The sequence below is a fragment of the Mauremys mutica genome, chromosome 9, assembly GCF_020497125.1.
Source record: "Mauremys mutica isolate MM-2020 ecotype Southern chromosome 9, ASM2049712v1, whole genome shotgun sequence".
NCBI lineage: Eukaryota > Metazoa > Chordata > Testudines > Geoemydidae > Mauremys > Mauremys mutica.
Window position 1 is genome coordinate 12,046,585 of NC_059080.1, and position 23,779 is coordinate 12,070,363.

Below are 23,779 nucleotides of genomic sequence, written 5' to 3' on the forward strand. Positions count from 1 at the left end.
TTGTTCGCTTTCTTCTTTGGAAAATGAGTCTTTTAAGCTCAATTTTAATATCTTGAGACACAGGGACTGCAAACAGCAATATGGAGTAGCACATTCAAATCAACATCCTGAGATAATTGACCTGGCTACATATGCATTGATTGTCAAGTATCAGAGGGGTAGCTGTGTTAGTCTGGATCCGTAAAAGCAGCAAGGAGTCTTGAGGCACCTTATAGACTAACAGACGTCTTGGAGCATGAGCTATCGTGGGTGAATACCCACTTCGTTGGATGCATGCCGATGAAGTGGGTATTCACCCACGATAGCTCATGCTCCAAAATGTCTGTTAGTCTATAAGGTGCCACAAGACTCTTTGCTGCATATGCATTGATTGTATCTGTTCCTTCCAGTTTTGATTGGCATCATCACTACAGGTGAATAAATAAATACATTTTTCTGCAAAATCCAGTCTGACTGGAGCTGAAGTGTCAGTTCAGCCCCTTAGTGATAGAGACTAGCTACAAAGTTCAAATTTGAACTTCTTCAAAGTCTAGATTCATCATGCAGGTTTGGAACAGAGCATTTGAAATTAGAAGCCAACCCTCAATAAACGGGCAGCATTTGAATGAATGCATCTTTAAGCAAAGACATTCTTTAATAGAGAGAAAACAGGGGCTCCCTTCATTGAATACTATGAGGTAACACCACAAGAGTCCATGTGAGCTGAACAGTTCATAAACCATTCAGTAAAGACAGTATCCCTTCCCACATGTTCAAGTGCCCAGCTGGCTAATGCCTGGTTTGCGCCAGACAGCATTTCATAGCAGTCTCACCTTTGTCCGCTCACTTTCATTGTCCTTATTCTGATTTCTTAAAATCAGCAGTTATTGCTGTTATTGCTATGGCAACCTGCGGGGTTAGGAACACTCTGGGCCCCCTCGATGGTCTTTCCCCTCCACGTGTCCTATGCATTTTTGTTGTTAATCTAGGTGTTTGGCTCATGACTTTGCTTTTGTTGTCTGAGCCTTATGATTTGCATTAGTGATGGGTCAACTGATTTAGCTAAAACCGGCCCTTCCATTGTTTCTGAACATCATCCATCCCTAGAATTGAACCCAAAACTATTGGGAAGTTCAAGATCATTTTTCCTAAGGTCTCACCAAATGAGGTAGGTGGGAAAGCGTCCCCATATTAACTGCACAACCATGCACAATCTCCACTTTCTTAGGAGAAGTGGGATTATGTTGGGTGTTGTGGGATATGCACCTAGCCAGCTCCTGAAGAATTTAAGTTGTCCTTAAATAAAAATGTAGGACCTATTTTTCGTGTGTGTATGTGTGTGTGTGTGTGTGTACAAAAATGTGAGTATATTTGCAAGCCTAATTTTTGCATGCGATTCCCATTGACAGAGTACAGAAATCAGGCACTTGAGTACACATATGGTCATTTGGAGACATATCTAATTCTTCACAAGTACAAATGTTAACAAATGATTATCAAAAGCGCTCAGCCTTGGCCTTATTCATCACTCTGTTGTGGTGGAGAGGCAGGGCTGGGGACCTCCTAGGTTCTGATCAGACTTGAAATTCTAGATGATTTACCAAACTTAGCCACTGAAAATGTTAAGATCCACAGAGGGTTCTGGGGCATAATTGTGATATGGTCATGACTATTTTACAACTCTAACCTATTTTTATAATCATATGGGAGGAGGGAGATGTTTCCCAGCATTGTGGAGCCAGTGGAAGAACCCTACATAACTCCCATTTTAGGCATATGCTAAGGAAAGAACAAGGCAGGGTCAGAGTGTACTTCCCTCTGGCTATGTGTGCAGCATAGAGGGACATTGTTGCAGAGGGTGAGTTAAAGCAGCCCTGGGGACTGCTCTAGTTTAGGAGTTCAGAATCCAGAGGGTGCAAAGGTCATATTGCCAGAGGTAAACCAGATTAGAGACTCAAGGCTCATATAGTCAAGAATTCACTACTGGTTGGCCAAATTTTGCTTCAGGAATAAGCTTCTCTGAGCAGAGATCACACTCCTTCGGAAAGAAAGAATGAAATCAGTTTGGCTATTTTAACATTAGAATGTGAGAATTTCAGATGCTATATTTGTGCTGACCTCATATAAAATGGTTTCATTTAAAAAAAAATTAAATTTAGCTGGAGATTAGTCTCTGGTCAAGGCTAATTTCTCAAATATATAAAATTGTATTGAAGCCAGGTGAGAAGACAATAATTAAAAGTCCCTGGGCATGCATTTGGAAATGTAAATGATGATGCCATCAAATTGATATATGATTTGTGAGCAATAAATGTCCCATCTTGCTCTCACTGAAGTAAAAAAGAGCAGGATTGAACCCTACTGTATTTCTTAACAGCAGATGGATCACTCAAGAAGCTACAGGTGTTCCACATCTGTGAAAAATCAGGCCCTAAGTATTCACAGTAGTATTGAACTGTTGGAGGGTGATGAAAAGGTAAATGGGATGATAATTTCCAGTCATTTGGTTCCTTCAGAACGAATAGATCCTTAATTAAAAGCTTCACAACTTCAATAACTTTCATCAGACTTAAGCAACAACTATGAAAATATAAATCGATGAACCCAGCCATGCATACCACAAGCTCTTTTCTCATGCAGGCATAACTCGTTCAGGCACAGCAGGAGTTTGCCTTGTTTGCTGCTGTCTCTCTAAAGGAATTCTGGAATTGCAACATTTAAAACCAGAAGTACCAGACTCTACAGAAGTCTTTTGTACCAATACAAAACCAAAGTGAGCCAAACCCTACAATAACAGAAGCTACAGTTCCTGTAAATGGACCAAGTTCATTATTGGAAAACAAATGCAAAATCACTAAATCATCCTAATTCAGCCTTTGAATAGCCAGGTTACCGGGTACAAAAGCTACCAGCCTAGTACATGCCTAGTGATGTTCTAAACATTCTTTAGGAAAAAAGGAATATTTAAGGGCCTGATCCAAAGCCCATCTATGTCAAAGGAAAGACTCCTAATGTCTTCAGTTGTCTGTGTATGACAGTGACTCTCAAACTTTTGTACTGATGACCCCTTTCACATAGCAAGCCTCTGACTGCGACCCCCCTACCTTATAAATTAAAATAATTTTTTATATATTTAACACCATTATAAATGTTAGAGGCAAAGCGGGGTTTGGGGTGGAGGCTGACAGCTCACGACCCCCCTGAGGGGTCCCGACCCCCAGTTTTAGAACCCCTGGTGTATGAGGTAAATACATTTCTGGCTGCACTCTATTAGATTTTTTTTGTCTAGTTTATATAGGGTTAATAAATGATTGATGGATATTTCAATGGTGTTACCCAGACAAGCATAGTATGCATCATAGATATAAGCACATCAGAAGAAGGCTATAGTAATAGGCAACAATCTATAACTGATTAGCTATTTAAACAGCTATGAATATAAAGTGTGACCACATCTCTGAAGGGAGACTAAAGTAAGCTCAGTTAGTGGAGCTTGTGATAAATGTAAAAGCAAAGATCATAAATGGATTTAAGCCAAGAAAAAAAAGCCATTTACTAAAAGAATTTGTTTTTGTTTGTTTTAAATCCAAAACAGCAGCAAGAGCAATTGAGCTGTCTATAGAAAGTAATTCAGCTAGTATCTGTAGGGAAAACAAAATCTCTCAGAAGATGGAAGAAATTTGCATGAATTCCCAGCATTCCCGACATCTCTTGATTTTGTTACTGGTTTCAGGTATTTGGTGATTTTATTAACACCCCATCTTCTGAAGACTTTGGAGAATCTCAGCTCTTTCTCCCTCCCTCCACCCCCCCCCCCCGCCCTTTTAAAAGGAAGTTTCTAGTCCTCATGATTATGGAGAAAAGTTTAAAAGTTGAGATCTACAAGCTCAAAAATCAAAAGGCAAATACGATCTTGAAATGTATTTTTTTAAATAAAAATCTCATGGTTTTCGACACCCGATTCATTATTTGTGGATGCCCAGGGTTGGTGATGCTGTATATCGTAAGTTAGTGTAAATGCAGCACAGTATTGTGTGGTATGCAACTACGCTTCTAACAAAGGCAACTACAAGCCAGCTTGTATCACTCAATTCAGAATTAGTGTGATGACAGGGGGCACACAGTGCAAAAAGACTTCTTGGCCTCATTCCATCCTATAGTTTCCTGTGCAGGATACGTTTAAGTGACTTTTGGAAGCGCTGCAAGTTGTGAATGATGGATGAAATGAAAAATCCCTGCTCAGTGCACAGAGAAATCAAGATGATGCCTGCCAAATCCCTTCTGTGTTGCTCCTTGCTATCCAGGTATTCAATATATGACTTTGTGAAAGACGTATTCAGAAAAACCCAGTGAGCCCAGATGCCTCAAAAATAAAAATAGAACTCTCCAATAGTCTTCCAATGCTTTGGTATTATTTATTCATTTTAATTTTAATTATTTTCTGTTCCTATCTGCTGCCCTCCCGTGTATTATAAACTCAATATGTAAACATCTGCTCTGTTAGTCATTGAGTAATAGCTTAAGATTCAGTTGTTACTTCCTTGACTGAATGTGTGCTTGCCTTGTGACAGCTAAACAGAAAAAAACAAAGATCTGTAGAGTGAGCACTAAACCACCTTCTCTGGGAATTAAAAGTGAAAGTGAAAAATTGGTGGGTGCATAGGTCACAAACACTGCTCAGCATGCTGACTATATTGTCTCACGGAGTATGTCTAGGCTGCAATCACCAGGTGCGATTGCAACGTGAGTTGACATACCTGAGTTAGCTTTAATCGGGTCCTGAAACAGTGACACCTTGGCGCATAGGTTTCAGGTTCCGGGCATGTTTATACAGCTGCACTGAAGCATACGCTGCCATGGGTTTGCTACTCTGGTGCTCAAGCTAGCTAGTTTAAAGCAAGCTCAGATATGTCAGCTTGAGCTGAAATCAAACCTACTGACCGCAGTGTAGACATACCCATTGTTTCCTCAGACTCCCCCATCTGTCTATCTCCTTCTCTTGTCACTTGTCTTATACTAGATTGTAAACTTTTGGAGTCTTTTGGTTCTGTGTTTGTACAATGCCTTGCACCACAGGGTCCTGGTGCATGACTGGGACTCCTACCTGCTACAGTGACACAAATACTACTAAATAATATAACTAGCCAGACACTGGTTAAGGACAGTGTTTTCCCAACACCTCATTGGGAAGATTTTTGTGCAACAAAAATCAAACCCTGGGCAGTTTGGATTGGGCTCTGTATACCTGCCTAATCACATCCCGGGGGGATGGAGGATGGAGGATTCTGGTTTTGCCCCATCAGTGTTAATAGGCAGTGAAGGTTAGCTTAGCAAAATGGAAACCAAACTTTAGGCTAGATGTACACTAGAAACTTTTGGTGTTACAGCAACGTCAGTTGGGGGTGTGATTATTTATTTATTTATTTTGCAATAGTTTGATACTGGCAAAAGCCTTAGTGGAGGCCAGACGTGAGCAACCTGCAGGCCACGGGCCGCATGCGGCCCATCTGGGTAATCCGCTGGCGGGCCACGAGAATGTGTTTACATTGGCTGTCAGCAGGCATGGCCGCCCGCAGCTCCCAATGGCCGCAGTTCGCTGATCCCGGCCAATGGGAACTGTGGGAAGTGGCGCAGGCCTCAGGGACGTGCTGGCTGCTGCTTCCCGCAGCTCCCACTGGCCGGGAACAGCAAACTGCGGCCACTGGGAGCGGCGGGTGGCCGTGCCTGCGGACAGTCAATGTAAACACTGTCTCACGGCCCGCCAGCAGATTACCGACAGGCTGCAGGTTTCCCACCACTGGTGTAGGCACAATTATACCAACATAAAAGTGCTTTTGCCAGTATAACTTATTTTGCACACCAAAGCATTCTAAGCAATACTGACTATAGCACTTTTTTTTTGGCAGCGTGAGCTGTTTGCTGGTATAGCAGTACTGCAAATCTTTTTTTGTCTAGACCTGGCGTTAGGTTTTGGCCGCCATCTGACCACAACTAGGTAAATGGCAAGTTGCAGTTACTGCTCCTAACAGGCTAAGAATTGCACATATCTGCATATCTCCCCCACTTCACAAACCTGCCTGCTGGTTTGCATTATCCACTTAAGTCTTTTCTTGTAGACTGTAAGCTCTTTGGAGCAGGCAGTGTCACTATGTGTTTTTAATTTATAGCCTCTAACATCCTGGCCTCTACATGCAACCCCAACACAAACGTTAACCAAAACAATGGCTCCTCTCTGGATTCTGTTTCATCTGAAGCTCAACAGTAAGGACGGGTGGTACAGAGAAAAAGTTTAGATTCATCTCCATTATTATTCTTATAGCAAGACTTCTTTCAGCTTGGATATTATTTGAGATTATATGATATGATTTTAGCTACTCCTTCATTAGTACTGCAAGGGTTTAAGGGAAGGCACAATTTGGCACTTGATGTAGATTTTATTTAGAAACTTGAAATTTCCTAAAGTGCATCACTGGGTGAAGCAAATTCTAACTTGATCATGTGTATACAGCTCCCCCATCAAAGTCAAGGGGAACCCTGTGCAAGGAAATGAAGGCAAAATTTAGCCCATCCATGACATGAGGCAAGGTTTGCTCAAAACGGTGTTATTCATTCATGCTTGTTTTATTCAGCAATACTTGGAACACATTTACTCTAAGTAGTGGGTTCATCAAAACACAGGGCTATTGAGCATCCCATTGAAAGGTTTTTGGACCATTCATCCTGATCTCTTTTTAAACTGGAGGCCGTTTCATTCTTGAATTGAGTGATCCCACTAAATACTGCCGCAAAACATCACAGTAACACCAAGAAATGTTCTTGTATGCAGTGCTGTCAATTGTAACGTGTTACATTATAATATCGCATGGTTCACCTACTGGCAAGGTGAGGTATTTCATACCCATGAGCGACCTGGCAAGTTTGGTATTTTAATACTAATCAACACTCAAGTTTCTCTTTCTCTCTTTTTTATTATTTTCACACCAAAATCTCCTACTACTATATTTGTTTAGAAAATTATTTTTATTACATTGTGGTTGCTTTTTCCATGTATGCAAATGGGAAACCAAATTTCTTCATGAGAGACTCAGGTTGGTAGATAGCTGGGGTAGAATGGAGAACTTTTAATTCCCATCTCTAGGTGGAAACTGGGTCCATAAAACTAGCCAACAGAGCCTTTGGTTAAACAAGATGCTACATACATGTAGAAAACTGGCCAGCAATTCAGGCTATTCTTAGACATAACCCACTGTTAGCAGATTAGATGTTCATTAAAAGCAGGTGGTTGTGGGAACTCATCCTATTTCTCCCATCACAGATGTGGCATTCTGCTGAGTGCTCAAGTTACAGAACATCAGTTTCCTTCCCAGTTACACTTGTGTTTCATCTGATTTGATACAGGATCTAAATTAGGTTCAATAGAGTCAGCATCAGCTTTGAAAACTGGTGATTTCAATCAAGGGCGTAGTGAGGAAATAAAAGTTTATACACATGCCAGCTGTTCAGTTGCCCCCTATTTAATCTCATAATCATCTATTATTGTCTGCTAAAAAGTCAGATTCCTCGGGTTGCCTTTTTAAAAAATAAATTCTGCCAGCATTCCAGAAGGCCCAGATCCAGCATATGCTGTAAACATCAGTGGGTATTGGAACACAAACCAGCATATTTTTCTTTTTCTGTTTAGTGAATGTAGCGATCATGAAAGATATTGAAGTGCCAATCCCAGAGACTGAAGTCCCCTGGTTACCTACCAAACAGATACAACATGGGTAGCAGAAGCAGCACATGGTTCTTTTGCTTCAACCATAATCCGGAGAGACCACTGAAAAATTTATTTCATTCCCCAGGTCTGTTTAAATCCTTGGTCTCTCTGATGAGATTGTCATCTAACACCAACAGTGGACATCTATCCACTAGGAATGTTTTTGAGTTCACCACATAATCTCACAAAGGCCACCAAAAGTCATAGGCTATAGTGACTACTTGCTACCAATCTGGCCCACTCTTGAAATTTAGGAGTAAAAAGCTCAGTAACCCATGACCAATCCTTTGAGCCTTCTATAATTCTATCGAGGTCGAACTTAATAAATCAGGGAGTGTGTAATAAATTGTTTGACAGTTTTCACTGGGAATTAGCTATCATATTTCTAAGGTGCTCACTGCCATGGTTTCTAAGTACTCTGCTGATGGCGTTAGGGCCTTTGAGATGGGAAAGTTGGATCCACAATATCTAGTTTTAAAATACCTAGAGTGGTGGAAACCTTCCGAATACTTTCACAGTCATTAGGTTTCGGGGACTTTTAGTAAATATATTTTTAGAAATTAGATGAATGGCATGTCTAAAAATGGACTTGAGTCTGTAGCACAATAAGGTAAGTAAATGCAGTACGTGCACCACAGGAAATCAGAAAATGAGAGGTACATAAATGACGAATATACACAACACTATTACTGTTAGAAAAGGACATTCCCTCTCTTTGTATATGCTTTTTTACAACATTTTTGGAGGCTATTTTCCACAGTCATAGGTCCCTTATATGTAGGAATGCCTGTTTACGTGTGTTAATAGAACTTTTTGCAAAACACGTGGAGTAGTTAGGTGTGTTGTTACACACTCAGCACAAACAAAGGTATATGCATGCAGATTTGTGAACAAAATATTTGCAGGCTTATTTGAAAGTTAGCTCAGAAAATAAGAGGTTTGCATATTACCAAAGATGACCTGTTGATCTTTCATCTGAAAAAGCTTCTAGAATATAACTTGTTTAATATGGAATGTCTATTCCTGTGCACTAGAGGTTATTTACCTGTGGATTTCCTATTTATTTCAGTGGGAAGCAATGGGGGGGGGGTGTCCGTGCCCCATTCCACACGAACCTTGACATGCCTGTAGAAAATTAAGGTGTTGATAAACATGAATTCATTTGCAAATTCCCCTGTAATAATAGCCATAATTTCAGATAGGAGTTACACTGGGAGAGAACGTGCAGAATAGCTGAACTTGGAATTTGTCAGCACCTGAATTAATGCTAAAATGGGATGCTGCCCCTTTATTACGTACAGTACTTACAATATGAATCGCAATTTGATCCTGAGTAGCATTCATTTTGCCATGTAAAATTTGCAAAAGCTAAACTGCAGTCCCACAGAGAACCTCTCCGTCAATTTTCTTGGTAAAGCTGATTGCCTAATGTGAGCTGTATAGTCTCTACAATCTGGTCTCTAAAGTGGATTCGTGGTAGAGCTGTTTGAATGAGGCAAAAACTTTTCCAGAAATATTTGTTTGCATTTAAAAAAAAAATCATTTCAGCTGTTTGGTTTTGTTCTTTCCCCCTTTCCTGCATTCCCTCCCACCCTCCATACAAATTTTCTAGCAAAACACTTTTCTGCCAGGTATGTTTACTAAAACAGAATTTGAAGGGAATATTGCCAATTATTCACTGAAAGTGGATTTCAAATTCATCAGTGCAAGTATTTAAATTGGAAACCTGATTATAAAAGAGTTAACGCTTGTCCAGTCAAGGAATGTACGGTTCTACAGGGCCAACATATCTAATCAAAACAGCAGCAATTCCTAGTTCCGCATATTGAAGATGTGCAACAAACTACTCACAAAAGAGCTACAAACCCCTAAGGATTTGTGAAAATTATTTGAAATAGATCAGGGTTCTCTCTCATTTATGGGAGGGCAATTTGTGAATAGAAAAAGATGTGGAATTTATCGAATACATTTTGTAAGTTAATTATTCTCTTCCCTCTAGTCACTGGCTCTGGATAAATGAGCTAGGATATGTAGCTGAATCATGGATGACTGAATTTTGAAAAAAAAAAAAAGTCTGTAAATTCTGAACCCATAAACTATTCAGCTTGGTCAGTGAAGTATGGAAAATGCTTTGAGTTAGGAGAGAATTGTACGAAGCTTGACCAATAAAGCATGCAACACCATTTGCAAGCCATGTAATTGAGTCTGTATTAGTAAAGTATGCAATTCATTTAGACCCTAGATCTGCTAAATTTAAATTGCTATTTACTTATGCCATTGTGTGAGCGCTATGTGCAAGTTTATCTGCAAAGTTGGCTGTTTCAGCAATAAGTGTATTGCTGAAAGGTTTAAGTGCCTGATCCTACAAATACTTACCTTTCCGAGTAAAGCTATACATGTAGAGTAGTTCCATTTAGATTTCATGGGACTATTCACATGTATAAATGTATTCATCTGCTTGAAAATGCTAAAACTGGTAGACTTTTATATGGTATTAAGTATATAAAGACATACCCACTACTAGACAACTGCATTTATCATGAAGTTGGCCTATTAACCTAAAAATGTGGAATAGAAAGTGTAGTGTTTCCATTGCTTCCTACTGTCTGTATTATTGATTTCCACTTGATATTTGGGGGCTGAAAAGGCAAGTACTATATGCTTTCAGAAGATAGTAAAGGTATCAGTGCTTTATAGACAAATCTCCCTTTGAGACTCTCTCATTTGTTGGCAGCATCTAAGAATAGAACAGTAAATCAATTTGGTTGTAATAGTGAAACTTCAATTTTGTAATACAAGCAATTCACTCCTGTAAGACAAAAATAAATACAAGAGTATCTAGGACAAAGTTAAATGTGAAAATAATCCAGATATAGACTACATTAAACAAAAGTTTGATTTTTTTTAAACTCTTCTCTTTTGATAAGAAGTTTTAAAGTTGTGTCTATATAACTATGGCACCCAAGATTGTGAGTTTACAATATCCTGATTTTAATAAATAGGAATGATGTGATCACTCTTCATTTTCTGCACCGTGGTTGCCTTTGGAATAGACTATGAACTCCCATTTTCTATTCTTCATAAAGGGAAGATTCATAAAAATGATTAATCCATATTTTAATCTTTGATATGCACTGTGAAAAAACCATCAGCAGGATACATGGTCTAGACCTTTCTCGCTATTGTATATTTTGACTGACTGATTGTTCTGCCCCTTCTCTATATTTTAGTGAGTCTGTAAATAAGTGGAGACATGGAATGGCATACCCAGCAAATTGCAGAATGTTGAAAAGGTCAGAATAGTGCAGCCAGACATTACTGTCCTGTAATATACAGAATATATGAGGCATTCACCTTCTCCTAACTCAGTCATATGACAAACAAACATCAAATGGCACAACATGAATGCATTCCAGTGACAGTGTTTTTAATGAGTATGGAAAATGGTGTGAACTGCCCATTTTTATTACAACCCAAAAGCTATATAGCTACCCTCCTAATAGTACATACATATATTCCCCACTTTCAATTGCATAGTATCACACATATAAGTATGACAAATACACATCAGCCAAATGCATTTAAGTTTAGTTTCATGATCAGAACCTAAGAAAGATAAGGAAAAACTTGGATCAATTTTTATTCCTCAATGTTCTATCTACCTACCATTTCCTACCTCCATCGCTGCAGCGTCTGAGCACCTCAGACTCCTTTGAAATAAGGAAGTATTGTCCCCATTTTGCAGATGAAGAACTGAGACACCTGGTAGATTAAGTGGCTTGCCCAAAGGCACACACAAGTCTGTGGCAGAGTGAGGAATACAGCTGTTTTCCAGGAGTCCCATTCCAGCATCCTTCCCACTAGACCATCCTTTCTGCTTCTCATCCTATGGCCTGGACTTTCCTTTTCTGGAGGAAATACGACTTGGAACAATCCAAATGCAATAAATATTGAAAAGAAATGGTGGGTGGAGTAGTGTGTTTATTGACGTCAATGACAGTTTTGTCTGAGCGAGGATATGTAGGTACACATGCTGGTCAATTGGACAAAGTTGTCATTGGCTTCTATTATCAGAGGGGTAGCCGTGTTAGTCTAGATCTGTAAAAGCAGCAAAGAGTCCTGTGGCACCTTATAGACTAACAGACGTTTTGGAGCATGAGCTTTCATGGGATGCATCCGACGAAGTGGGTATTCACCCACGAAAGCTCATGCTCCAAAATGTCTGTTAGTCTATAAGGTGCCACAGGACTCTTTGCTGCATTGGCTTCTATGTGAACTTTGCAGAAGATGTGCAAGTTCAATCTCATGAGGTTTACAATCAGTTTGTAAATGTCTATGGATGAAAGCCACTATGGAAATGTGAGCCATTATAAACTCAGTTGCTTTTACTTCAAGAATTTTACATTGTGGTAGTACAGATAAGAAAGAAAATAAGAGAGATCTGACTCAAGTTTTAAGATACCTCTATGGCAAATTTTGCCTTAAAGGATATTTGTCTGGTATCGATGGATATTGCGCCATAAAAATAAACAGTGTAAAATCAGTATGTCCTCAGAGTTGTACATTAAGAAGCCCGATGCAAAACCCAATGAAGAATACAAACTACTCCAACAGAAGCACAACAGTAATGAAATATGTAAGTATAGAGTAGGTCAGCTTCTGCTCTCTGATATGTTAGTGAAAATCTCCTGGATGTCCTTGGGCATTAACCACATGGGACAGACAGCAGAATTTGGCCCAGTGTCCCCAAATCAGTCAAACTGTCACAAATAGCAGCAGCCAAACATTGTTCTCTGTTACCTCTGCACATATCTGGATTAATCATACTGAAACTGATAGTGATTATGGATTAAACCACCCTAATGGCAGAATCTGGCATCTAGTTTCTAAATGTAACATTTTGGCTTTATCCCTGGGAAAAGCTATTAACAATGAACCAAATTAGCATTAAAGCATTAGCTGTAATACACGGAGTATTTAGGGAACTTTTTCTAAAGCTAAATGTCAGACAATGTGTCTCTAATATTCTGTACAGATTAGTACAAAAGCTTTTGTAATAGATGCAAATCCTACCTCCCCTTGTGGAGGCACGCATGGCCTGGAAAGCAGTGGAACTTCTGCATTTCTGCTGCAGAGCAGATGCATGCTCCAGAGAGCCCATTCACAGGAACTCTGTGGAGAACTGCTCTTTAATAGCTTTCTTCCCTAAAAGTATGGAGAGCTAGTGGTACTGCAGCTTCATGGATCCACTGTCCTAAACGGTTAGATAGGGGACGTGGAATCATGGTAGACAGTAAACATTCAAGGTGGTAGACATAGCAATGGGATGTAGGCTCCATAGTTGTTCTGAATCTGGGATATGGTTTGGGGCAAGATTCTGTCCCCACTATGTACCTAGGCATTTGCTCAGACTTTGCATACGGAAAAAGGAATTTAAGACATTGAAGAATAGTTTTTAGCCCGGTTTGTGGAATACATGATGCACTCAGTTTAATAAGGAAGACTATGGCTGTGGGGTAAATTACACCTCCCACCATCAAGTATTATTGAGTATTACTAGAGGAGGATGGATATCTACAGTGTAGTCTGGCAGGAAAGATTCTGCTACCTATAAAATGTTATTGGTTCAACTACGAAACTAACATTATAGGTAGTATATTTTCCAATAGTAAGATACAGAATGCTTTTTACATTATATATAGTAGGTGGGGCTGGAATCACCCAACAATTCCCATAATAAAACATTGTTTTCAAGTGCTTATAACTTTGCCAAATGAAGTGTTTGGGCTGAAATTTTCCCTGTTGGGTGTCTGCTTCAGGCTGAAATTTTCTCAAAACAGTTCAGCCATCTCAGAGGACGAGTCTTGGGGAAAATACATTGTTCTACCCATGTTAAAGTCTGATGACTGTTGCCTTGAAAAGCTCTCAGGCCCCCATGCTTTGGAGCAAGGATTTGAAATTTGGCAGGATGATATCAGGAATATGCTTTTGCCATTGCTGTGAAAAACTGCCCAGATTTGACCAAGTTATAAGCACTTGAAAAAAAATCACAGTTCACGCATGATCCGTGGGAACTTCTTAGATTTTAGCAGCTCAATTCCCCAGTTTGGGGATGTTCCAGTTTGGGGCTCAGCAGGACTACCCTTGCAAATGTGGCTCTGGGTTTCTGCAGGCTGTGCCAGGTCTGGGTCCCGGCATCTGAACTGACAGCAGGGAACGTCTCTTTCCTGTGCTCTTCATGAACCCTCCTCCTGGGCCCAGCCTACTTGGAGAAAGAAGCTACTTTATACTTCAGGCAGTTGAATGCTGCCCTGAAGAACTGGAGTCTATCCTTGCCTCTGTCACAGAGTTCCTGTGTGATGCTAATTAAGTTACTTAAACCAAACTTTTCACAGGCCATCACTACTATGTGTTTCTTATGGGGATGCCACATACTGAACAATGAGGATAAAACAAAACAGTGAGTAGCTGCTCATTAAGTGTGCACTGAATAAGGCAAGAGTCCTATGGAAAAAAATTATATAATCGTGTATAATAATGCATACGCATAAGTTGGCCAAATTAAGGTTGTTCAGGAAACCTTAATTCTGGCAATTCGTAACCTTTCAGTGTTTGACTTTGCAACCTTAATAGTCTTTTAATGTAGTTTTTTGGTGCATTTATATTTCACACACATACTCCTCTTGAAAACTCATCTTTCCAATTGATTGTTTTAAAGTTTAGGATTTCTATATTATTTTTTGTTTAGGAAACACCGTCATATTGCATCAAGACTCTTCTCAATACTCCCATCCTTAAAAGTCAATTGAATGAAGACTTTGTCAGTTAACTGGTAATAAGGTAAACATTAGACAAATGACAACCCATTGATACTGTTCTTCAATTGGCAGCTTTTTGCATAAAATTAACATCCTTGGAAGCGCTCACAGAAATTTATAATGAAAAAAGGTCTAAAATAAAATTCAGGACCCTGGACAGTAAATTTAGCATAATCTTATTTTACATGTCAGCATGTGCATAAATTTTGCTATCCTATAGAGCTCCTCCCAATCAGAGCTTCAAGTAAACGTGAGTTTTAATTATTATTTTACAATCTCTACCTGATTCCCACATCTCTCATCAGTTACCATATCTTTGCATGTTCCCTTTCACTTATTTTACAGTGTCCTTGACTGATCTGCTTAACAGTCCCAGGATATTTCACAGCTACAGCTTACAGAGGAAAACATTTTCTAAACAGCTAGGCAGTAAAAAATGAGAATGCTCAAATAGAAGGTGTTTTTCTCAATACCTCTGAAAACAAGAAAACTATCATGAACCCTGGCAAGGTAAATCCCTTGACACTTCCCTTGTTTGGAAAATGAATTAACCGAGAAATTTGCCCTTTTTAAAGTAATGCTTATGTCACCCTTTTTTACTATGTTTCTGAGATCAAAGCAAATATATATTTTTAAAACCAGATGATACATAAATGATGGATTCAATTACTATACACATTGACATGCAAACATTCATTTCAATTACACCTAATCCTAACTAAATATCCATAAAGAGGAGATTTTACCTAAAATTAATTGTAATAAAGGCCAAGGAATGAACAGCACAGAAAATCTCTAGTTCTGTTGGCATGTGACATTTTCTGATCTTTAGCTCCTCTAAGGAATATGTAATTCTGAGCAGAGCTGGGTGAACTTTTTCAGACAAATGGTTTATTTAACAGCTTAAACAGGAGAAACGGAGCGCAGCCTATCCAAAAATGGCCTATACCCTGCAGGTTAAGATGCTCACCTGGCAGGGGGAAAATCTGAGTTCCAGTCCCTGCTCTGGAGTAGAGATTCACACCTGGGTCTCCCACATCCCAGGCAACTGCCCTAACTGCTGGGGTAAAGATTAGAAAGCAAGAGTTAGACACACAGATCTCACCTACTGGGCTAAAGGTTTAAGGCATGGGCTACACACACAGACACATGGTTTGCTGATCCAAACAGGGCCGGTGCAAGGATGTTTTGCACCCTAGATGAAACTTCCACCTTACACCTTCCTCCCCCCCCACGCTCGGGCCCTGAGGTCCCCACCCCACGGCAGCTCTCCCCCTCTGCCCCAAGGCGCCCTCCCCTACGGCAGCTCCCCAGCCCCCACCCTCCGCCCTGGGGCAGCCCCCCGCCCCAGCTCACTCCTGCCCCGCCTCCACCCCGAGCACGCCATCGCTGCTTCACTTCTCCCGCCTCCCAGGCTTAGGCGCCACGCCCCGCCCCTTACTTGCTGCAGACGGCCCTCCCCGCACTCCCCTGCCCCAGCTCCCTCCGCCTAAATGCCGGCGGCGACCGGGGCAGCCGAAGATCCGGCTGCCGCGGTCGCAGCAGAAGAAAATGGCACCCCCCAAATCCTAGCGCCCTAGGCGACTGCCTAGGTCACCTAAATGGTTGCACTGTCTTTGGGTCCAAAGCAGACATTGCTGATGAATTCCAAAGCATTTACCAATGTGAATATTTTTTTCCGATTTTGCAGTTTGCTGCCTGAAACAGAAAAATCAATTATTCACCCAGCTCTAATTGTCAGGCATCAGCCCCAGCGGTAGTTAGATGAGTCTAGGAGCTGCTCTATTATAACCTAGCTAGTATGGCCCCTTTGGGGCCATTGTCTAGCAGAGAATTAGAGCACAGCTGTGCTTCACCCCTTCTCTGAACACACCCTTTATATGCCCCCTACGTCAGGGTGCATGCGCCAGCCCACTAGGCTAGTTTTATGCGTCTTAAGACTCTCCCACCCCCATACTGGGGGAATTCTCCACTGTCTCACTACAGGTGGATCGTGGTTCTTTGTACTGCCTGAGAGGTGCAGAGGTTCTCTTGCCTGATCTGGCTCCTAGCTCAAAGTCATCTGGCTGCCTAGAATTGATGCAGTGAGGATGATCTTCAGATTCATAGTCTCAGCATGTTGAGCCAGTACACAAAGTTCCATAGGACAGGGGAAGAGGGAAATAATGTTGAAATACAATTAGCAAAGTAATGTACCAACAGTTTGTCACAAGATTGATAGCACAGCATGCTTCACTTACAGTCACACATTTAGAAAATGACAAATCTATCCTGCCCTGCTTCCAGAAGAAGTGGATTTTTATTCCGATGGTCTGAACAGTCATATTCAGATCTTTAAAACCGATCGAATCAGAACCTGAAGCTTTGAGGTGTACAAATCTCCCTGTTTTGATTTTTAAAAATACACTAGGAATTCTGCAACAAGTAGTGGACAATTTAGGCTAACTAAGGTCTAACAAAGAAGCAGCCATATTTTGCGGCAGAAGTAAATGCGCAGTGTAGAAAGCAAGAATCTTAAAGCACATTACAAACTTTATCCTCAGAATCCTCCAAGAGGTATTAACACATTTTCCAGGTCAGAAAATTATGTCTGACAGGAGTTATGTCACTTGACCAAGGGCACTATCAAATCACTGGTAGAGCGGGAACATTTTTTTGATTCCTAATCATCTGCAGAAGCTACAAGGCCATACCTTCTCCTGAGAAATACAGGACATATGGCCAGATTCAACTGATTGCAGGACTAGTCATCTGACATAAGGATGAATATATATTTGTTCAAAAATCTTGAACAAATATTCTGCCAGCTTTAACATTTAGCTTTAAACTATTGGAAAGCCTTGAATGATCTTCATTAGGAAACAGTTAAGACTATTAGAGGAAACTCAAGTATTTGAAGAACTAATCTTTAAAATATAATGTCAATGTATAGAAGGTTAAGTCTGCTGCATATTCTATAATGAGATTGTGATTCACAAATCCTTTCAAAACCCATAATGCTTATGAATATTAAAATAAAACATTCTGGATGAAAATGAGCAAGCAAAGCAAGCAGTTAAATCAATCTATTGTACTTCCCTTCTAGTTTTGTCCAAGGCTGAAATTATTGTCTGGTTTAGCAAAGTGTCTTGGATAATTAAATTGTTTTCAACTATCACACTAGTCCTCTGTGATGCTCTCTGGTCCTCTTGTCGTCTCTCTGTCTTGCTTGCTCTCCCCAGCAGAGACAAACAGAGAAAACAAGTGGGTAGCAATTTGTAGTTTCTGCTTCCATCTGAACTTGACAGGGCTGTTTTGATCTTGTTAAATTCCAAAGCATGGAAAAAGAAAAAAAAAATCACACACCTTAAGAAGAAACAAGACATGCTCTGGTGCGTATTTGAAGCCTGAAGGAACTCTTTTATCTATTGTCAATAAGAACCATGCAAACCCACTTTCATTTGAATCTTCTTACAGTAGAGAAAGCTAATAGGTGAATACTGAAGTTGGCAATTAGGTCACATAAGATGTTGACTGTGGTCAGGCTACTAACTGCTCTTAAAAAATCCTGTGTAAATGTTGACATTTATAGGGATACTATCATTAAATCCTGTGTAAATGTTGACATTTATAGGGATACTATCATTAAATCCTGTGTAAATGTTGGATATAGGAAATATTAACTGCTATTCTCCTGGGCCTACAAAGAGAAGACAACTAAAGATTCATCTGACAATGGAAAGCTAAATTGGTCTTTCTATTAAAGTGGCCACGTTAATGGAGTGAATGTAGTTTCTTTGGTATGTAGTAGCATTTTAATATTTGCCTGACTATTTAAAGGGCATACACAAATTGGATGCACAGGTTAATCTCCTGGGATTATTGACATTGTAAAATTAGGATGATTTTGAATAGAATATTTATGTTGATTTCTAATAAAAATATATTATAACACACACTGTTGGTACATGCTGGCAACATTTTAAGACAGGCAAATAAACAAATTAAAACCAGCAGCTACCTCACCCCTGTCCACAACTCTCACCAGAACTCTCCACCCAATGCCTCTTTCACGCTCTGTGGTATAGAGAAAAATGTGTTGTGCTCTGAAGGTCAACAAACCCTTCCACACCGAGAGAGAGAGAGAGAGAGAGAGAGAGAGCGCGTGTGTGTGTGTGCCGGGGGGGAGGTAGGTTCTGAAACTCAAACTCTGTACCCCGCACTGAGAATTCTCTACTCCCAGCTCCTTGCCTTTTAAATCAAGGTGGGTACAGCTGGAAGAATGCCACTCGGTGCTTTAGAACTATATTTAGGGTACTGTTACCTTGTAAACATTAATCTTTCAGCATATTATGAAAGTTTAGAAACAATAACGAAACGTATCACTGCGTCAGCAAGAAAGTGCTGCATGTAAATTCCTAGATCCTAGGGGACAACTAATGGATTATACTGTGGGACAAAAAAATGCAAGGACTTTTATTTCCCTCTAGAGATATTCTGAAATCCTATTACTGCAACATATCTCCCAGGGGTAGGAGATTTTTTTGTATCAACACTTTTTACTAGTAGAAAAAAATAGTTTCGTATGGGGAACCGGTCAAAGAAATATTCTGCAAGGGCTAGATATGCAAGATGAGGTGGGGGGAATTGAGGTTAGAAAGGAAGATCCAATAAGAATATAGGAAACAAGGATGTGCATGTTTTGTATTACTTTGTTTCACTGATGTACTTGGGGTCATTTCACTACCCTCGAAGGATTCATTAATTCTGTTGATTTTTTTTCCAAAAAAGTAAAATCTATGAGCGTAATTAATGGAACTGAATTGGCGTTCAGCTGACAGTGATTAGAATGAGTTTTGGATGATGCCCTTTGGACCTGTGTGTGTATGTGTGTTTGTTTTCATCACTAAGGAGCTAATTCTATCATCAGACACATGCACACAAATCCGAATTAAGATAATTGGAGTATCCATATCTGAGGGCAGGATTTGGCCCTGGGTACTTTAGGCAGAATTCACTGTTGCCTTCTCTCTAGCAATCCATACAAACTGTAGAAAGCTAATTTTTAAGATGAATTTAGGTCATAAATGATTCACATTATTGTCCACAACTTAACAGACAGTCCAATTCAAGGACCTAAGTTCCATTCAATGGGACTTAAACACATGCTTAAGTGCTTTGTGGAAAAGGGATGCACTTAAGCACAAGCCTGAAGTTAACTTTACTGAATTGGGATGTAGAACAGTAGGTTTATATTAAAAAAGTATGGCCCTATCACACTGGTATCTGTGCAACAATCTCAAACCATGATCCTACTTCCATTTATAATTGTGTAAATCAGGATTCAGTGGTCTTGTTCCAGTGTAAACCTAGAGCCAGAGCAGAGTCAGGCAAATAACTCAATTTAAGCATGATGAGGCTAACAGTCTGTCACAACAAATGCTTCTTTTATAACTTAAACCCACACACTTCAGTCCTCAACAGTATTTGCAATTCCATACCTCAACACAAGGAATGTTTCCAACCTGACAAGACTTCTACCAGAACCTCAAAATCCCACTATTACTCACAGCAACAATGTGGCCCACAGCTAACTACTCTCAAAAAGGTCACTTTGCAGAACTGTCTATAAAGTTTCTTCCTGTTACCGCAAGTGTCTGTGGCTGGTTAAGATTCAGACACATTCAGGCTAGCAGAAGAGACAGACAAAAGAATACAAAGGTTTTCATCAAAGAACCTTGCCAATAAACAATGCATTCTTTCCCTTTATCTTTTAAAGGATCGCCATCCTGTATTTTATTAAAATATTTGTCTCCTATGCACGGTGACCATTGACTGACCAGTGTAGGCACCAATGAAGGCATCCATTAATTTATCAATCACACACTCAAAAGAACGGCAGCCCTGCATATTTAATACTCAGGGTACCAATTAGTATTGCCATTCCTTGAAGCTACACAAACTTATTTCTTTAAACTGCTGTTGCAGTAAATTCTACCATTATAAAATGAGAAGCAGCAAATTGATTTGCATGTAATAACTGGCAATAAACCTTTCAATTTTTCCCATCTGTTACCAGAACTGATATGGGACTTACCCAGCTGGACATCTATGACACTCGGCTGGTTCTCCACGGGGAACAATGGTTTTGGAGGTTTGTCGGTGAGCAAAGCTAGAAAATGAGAACAAGTAATGGAAAAATTGAGACAAATTACAATTAGAGGAAGATTCTGTCACACAGAAGCTACTGAATATTTGCAGACTTGATGACATGTAAACATTTATTACACAACGTTGCTGCTTGGCTGTTATGCTGTCGATACAGTATCAATTCCCTAGCAGGCTTAGTGGCCAATTGATTCAGTGGAAGCAGTTACGTTTTAAAATATGATACAATAAATTGACTTCTGTCTGGGTGTGTCGTCGTCTTCATTTTGTTGGATAATAATAAACTGAACAGAATGAATTTCCTTTAAGTATTTTAGGTCCTGATCTTGTAAAGTCTAATACACATGCCTAACTTTTTAGTGACACCACTCCCAGTGTGTAACGAACTGGATTGCTCACAGGTGTAGAAGTGAGCATGTTTAAGGCCTGGTCTATTCTTAAAAGTTAGGTTGACGGAGCTACCTTGGCAGTGCTTAATTTGTAATGAAAGAGGTGCCGGAGCTCAAGCTATTAGGTGCGGAGACACAAGAAATGTTTTTATATTCATAACTGATGCAGCAAACCCATAGGTGTCAGGGCTATGAACTGCTAAGCCTAAAGGTGCCAGGGCTCAGCCCTGGCACAAATTAAGCACTGTACCTTGGTCAGCAGTATGAAAAGAATCCACACACCTGACTGATGGAACTCTGTCAATCTAGCTCCCAGTGCGTAGACACAGCTACGTCAGTGAAAAAGAAAGCCTCTGCCAAGATAGCTACTGTCATTTGTGGAGGTGGTGTTCCTACACAGACAGAAAACCCCCTTCGGTCCTGATTCAAAGTTCATTGAAGTCAATGGAAAGACTCCCAGTGCTTTTAATGAGCTTTGGATCTGGACCTAAGTATCATTTAGTCAATGCAACACTGATTATATTTTGTGTGTGTGTGTGTCTCTCTCTCTCTCTCTCTCATGGAACTATAGGGTATATAGGGAAGTCAGCAAGTATAGAACACATGGCAGCTGTACCTGTATTTTAATTTTGATAAATAATAATGCAGAATGTATGTATATTAGGAGACCTATACTGCCCCACTCCTTTTTATATTTCTTAAGTTTTACATTTTTAAGGGAATTTACATTTCCCCCCTTTTCTGAAGATATATTTCAATGCCCAATTCCAGAATGAAAATAAAAAGTGACAGAATGGAGATCAGTTATAGAAGTCATAGGCAAAGGACTGGGAGTCAGGAGACTTGGGTTTTAGTCCTGGTGCTGCCTCACTTAATCTGGGATGCAGAGTCAGTCTCGGTGCCTCAATTTCTGCATCTGCAAGCTGCTATTTTCCCTGTATGTAAGGCATTCTGATATGCACAATGAAAAGCATTACACTAGTGTTAGGTATTAATATTATATAATAAACATCATAAATAACGTTTCCCCCTATTACATAATCTGTTTCTTTCTGTTCCTTCTATTTTGGACTGCTATATACTGGTCTGATCATTCATAGTCCCTTTCACCTGTCAATCCTGACTATTAACCCTTCAGATTTACCTCCCCTCTGAATGACTTATTCTTCCCAAACAAATGATGTCATGGCAGAGCAAGCATGTAAGAGGTGCCCTCAACAGTCAATGTTGGTGTTGATCATTAGAAACAGGCATTTTCCCCTGTAGAGGGTTTTTAAACCTCCTCCTACCACAGCCTGTCTTTGTGGGTATTTCAGCGAAAAGCACAGCTACAGACAATGGTTGTGATCGAGATCCTGAGTGCCTTCACTATGGAGCTCAGCATCCTCCAACCCCATTGGTTTGAAGAGTCACTGAATTGAAATATTTAGATGTTTACAAAACAAATTTGTTTTTACCACAAGAATTCACTGAAATTGACCTGAATTTGCTAGTTGTTTTGGTTGACCTGAATCTGCATTTTTTTTTTGCACAAAAAGGTGGTGCACAAAAAGTTTCACCCAGCTCTCATGGTAGACCCCACGCTATGAGCTAAATGGTTTGCTAACACTCAGGCAGAGCAGCCCCCAAATCGCTTAGCTATACAGATAAACAGAGGTTCAGGAGAAGAGGGCAATGATAGGTAATTGTGTTGTAAGAGAAGTGGCAGACAATACTTTCCCACTGCAGGCACTATATTTTTCATTCAGTGATTGTTAGGATTTCCTCTCTTCTTATACTTCAATTCCTCTCTTGAAATTGTCAATAAATAATAAGTTAGAAACAGTTAAGAACCACTGACCCAGAAGTATATAAAGTGAAATGTAATCTGCTATCAATCATAAAAAAAAATTCTTTTGTGAAATTCTCTGTTGGTGTCCCTTAGTTTACTGCAAAGATTAGATGTGCTCCCTAGCATTTGCTGGGAGGGTACCTCATCACTAGAGACACAAGCTGATAAAATTGTTTTTCTGCACTTTTGGTTTAGTTTCTTTATTGGTTCTTGTTTGTGCTAGGTAGACGCAATGGAAAGAGGCAGAAGGAAGCAATTGTTAAAGGAATAGGAAGAATACAACAGCACTCCGGCTGCAGAAGGTTCTGCTGAGGTCACCAGCCTCTGAAAACAATGATCCTTCTAGGAGAACCATAGAAAATACATTGTTACCCAGGAGGAATGGTTCCCTCTCACTCCCACACCAGCCTGTTGGCCTGCGCCTGAAAGTCTGGGGCACCAAGTATATTCAGTGTCAAAGTAACAGGAGTTAAAGAGAAGCTGTTTTTGGTTGCAGTCTTTATAAGGACCTTTTCCAAAGCCCACTGAAGTCAGTGCTCATGGCTTCAATGGCGCTTTGGTACAGGCCTTAAGGGTTTGATCCTGCCAGTTTCTGAGCACTCGCAGAATTGAGGCCTAGGTGCAAAGTGATGGCTCATTTCTCAATCTAGATTTCATTCTGCCCTCTGGAAAAAAAAAGCCAGACTAAATTGCCATTTATTAGCATATTTTGACTGATTTATGTCCAAGGGGTAATTTACGTGACCTTAGAATGTGATCCGTCGGGCCATATTCATTGCTGGTATCAAGCTATTGAAATCAATGGATTTCCACCATGGTTGAATTTTCCCTTTTATGTTTTGAGAATAGTGTTACT

General features: G+C 40.0%; 1 protein-coding gene across 6 annotated transcripts in view; it reads right to left on the reverse strand.

Annotated features, from left to right (window-relative positions):
• Positions 1-23,779, reverse strand: part of IL1RAPL2 (interleukin 1 receptor accessory protein like 2) — a 548,931-nt gene that overhangs the window by 116,148 nt on the left and 409,004 nt on the right. For 5 of the 6 annotated variants that reach the window (XM_045029380.1, XM_045029382.1, XM_045029378.1 and 2 more), the window contains one exon: positions 20,633-20,707. The exons of the other annotated variant lie outside the window; for it this stretch is intronic. In XM_045029380.1, the coding sequence (XP_044885315.1) occupies positions 20,633-20,707 (75 nt within the window). The remainder of the gene's footprint in view (positions 1-20,632; positions 20,708-23,779) is intronic. 6 annotated transcript variants of the gene reach the window in all.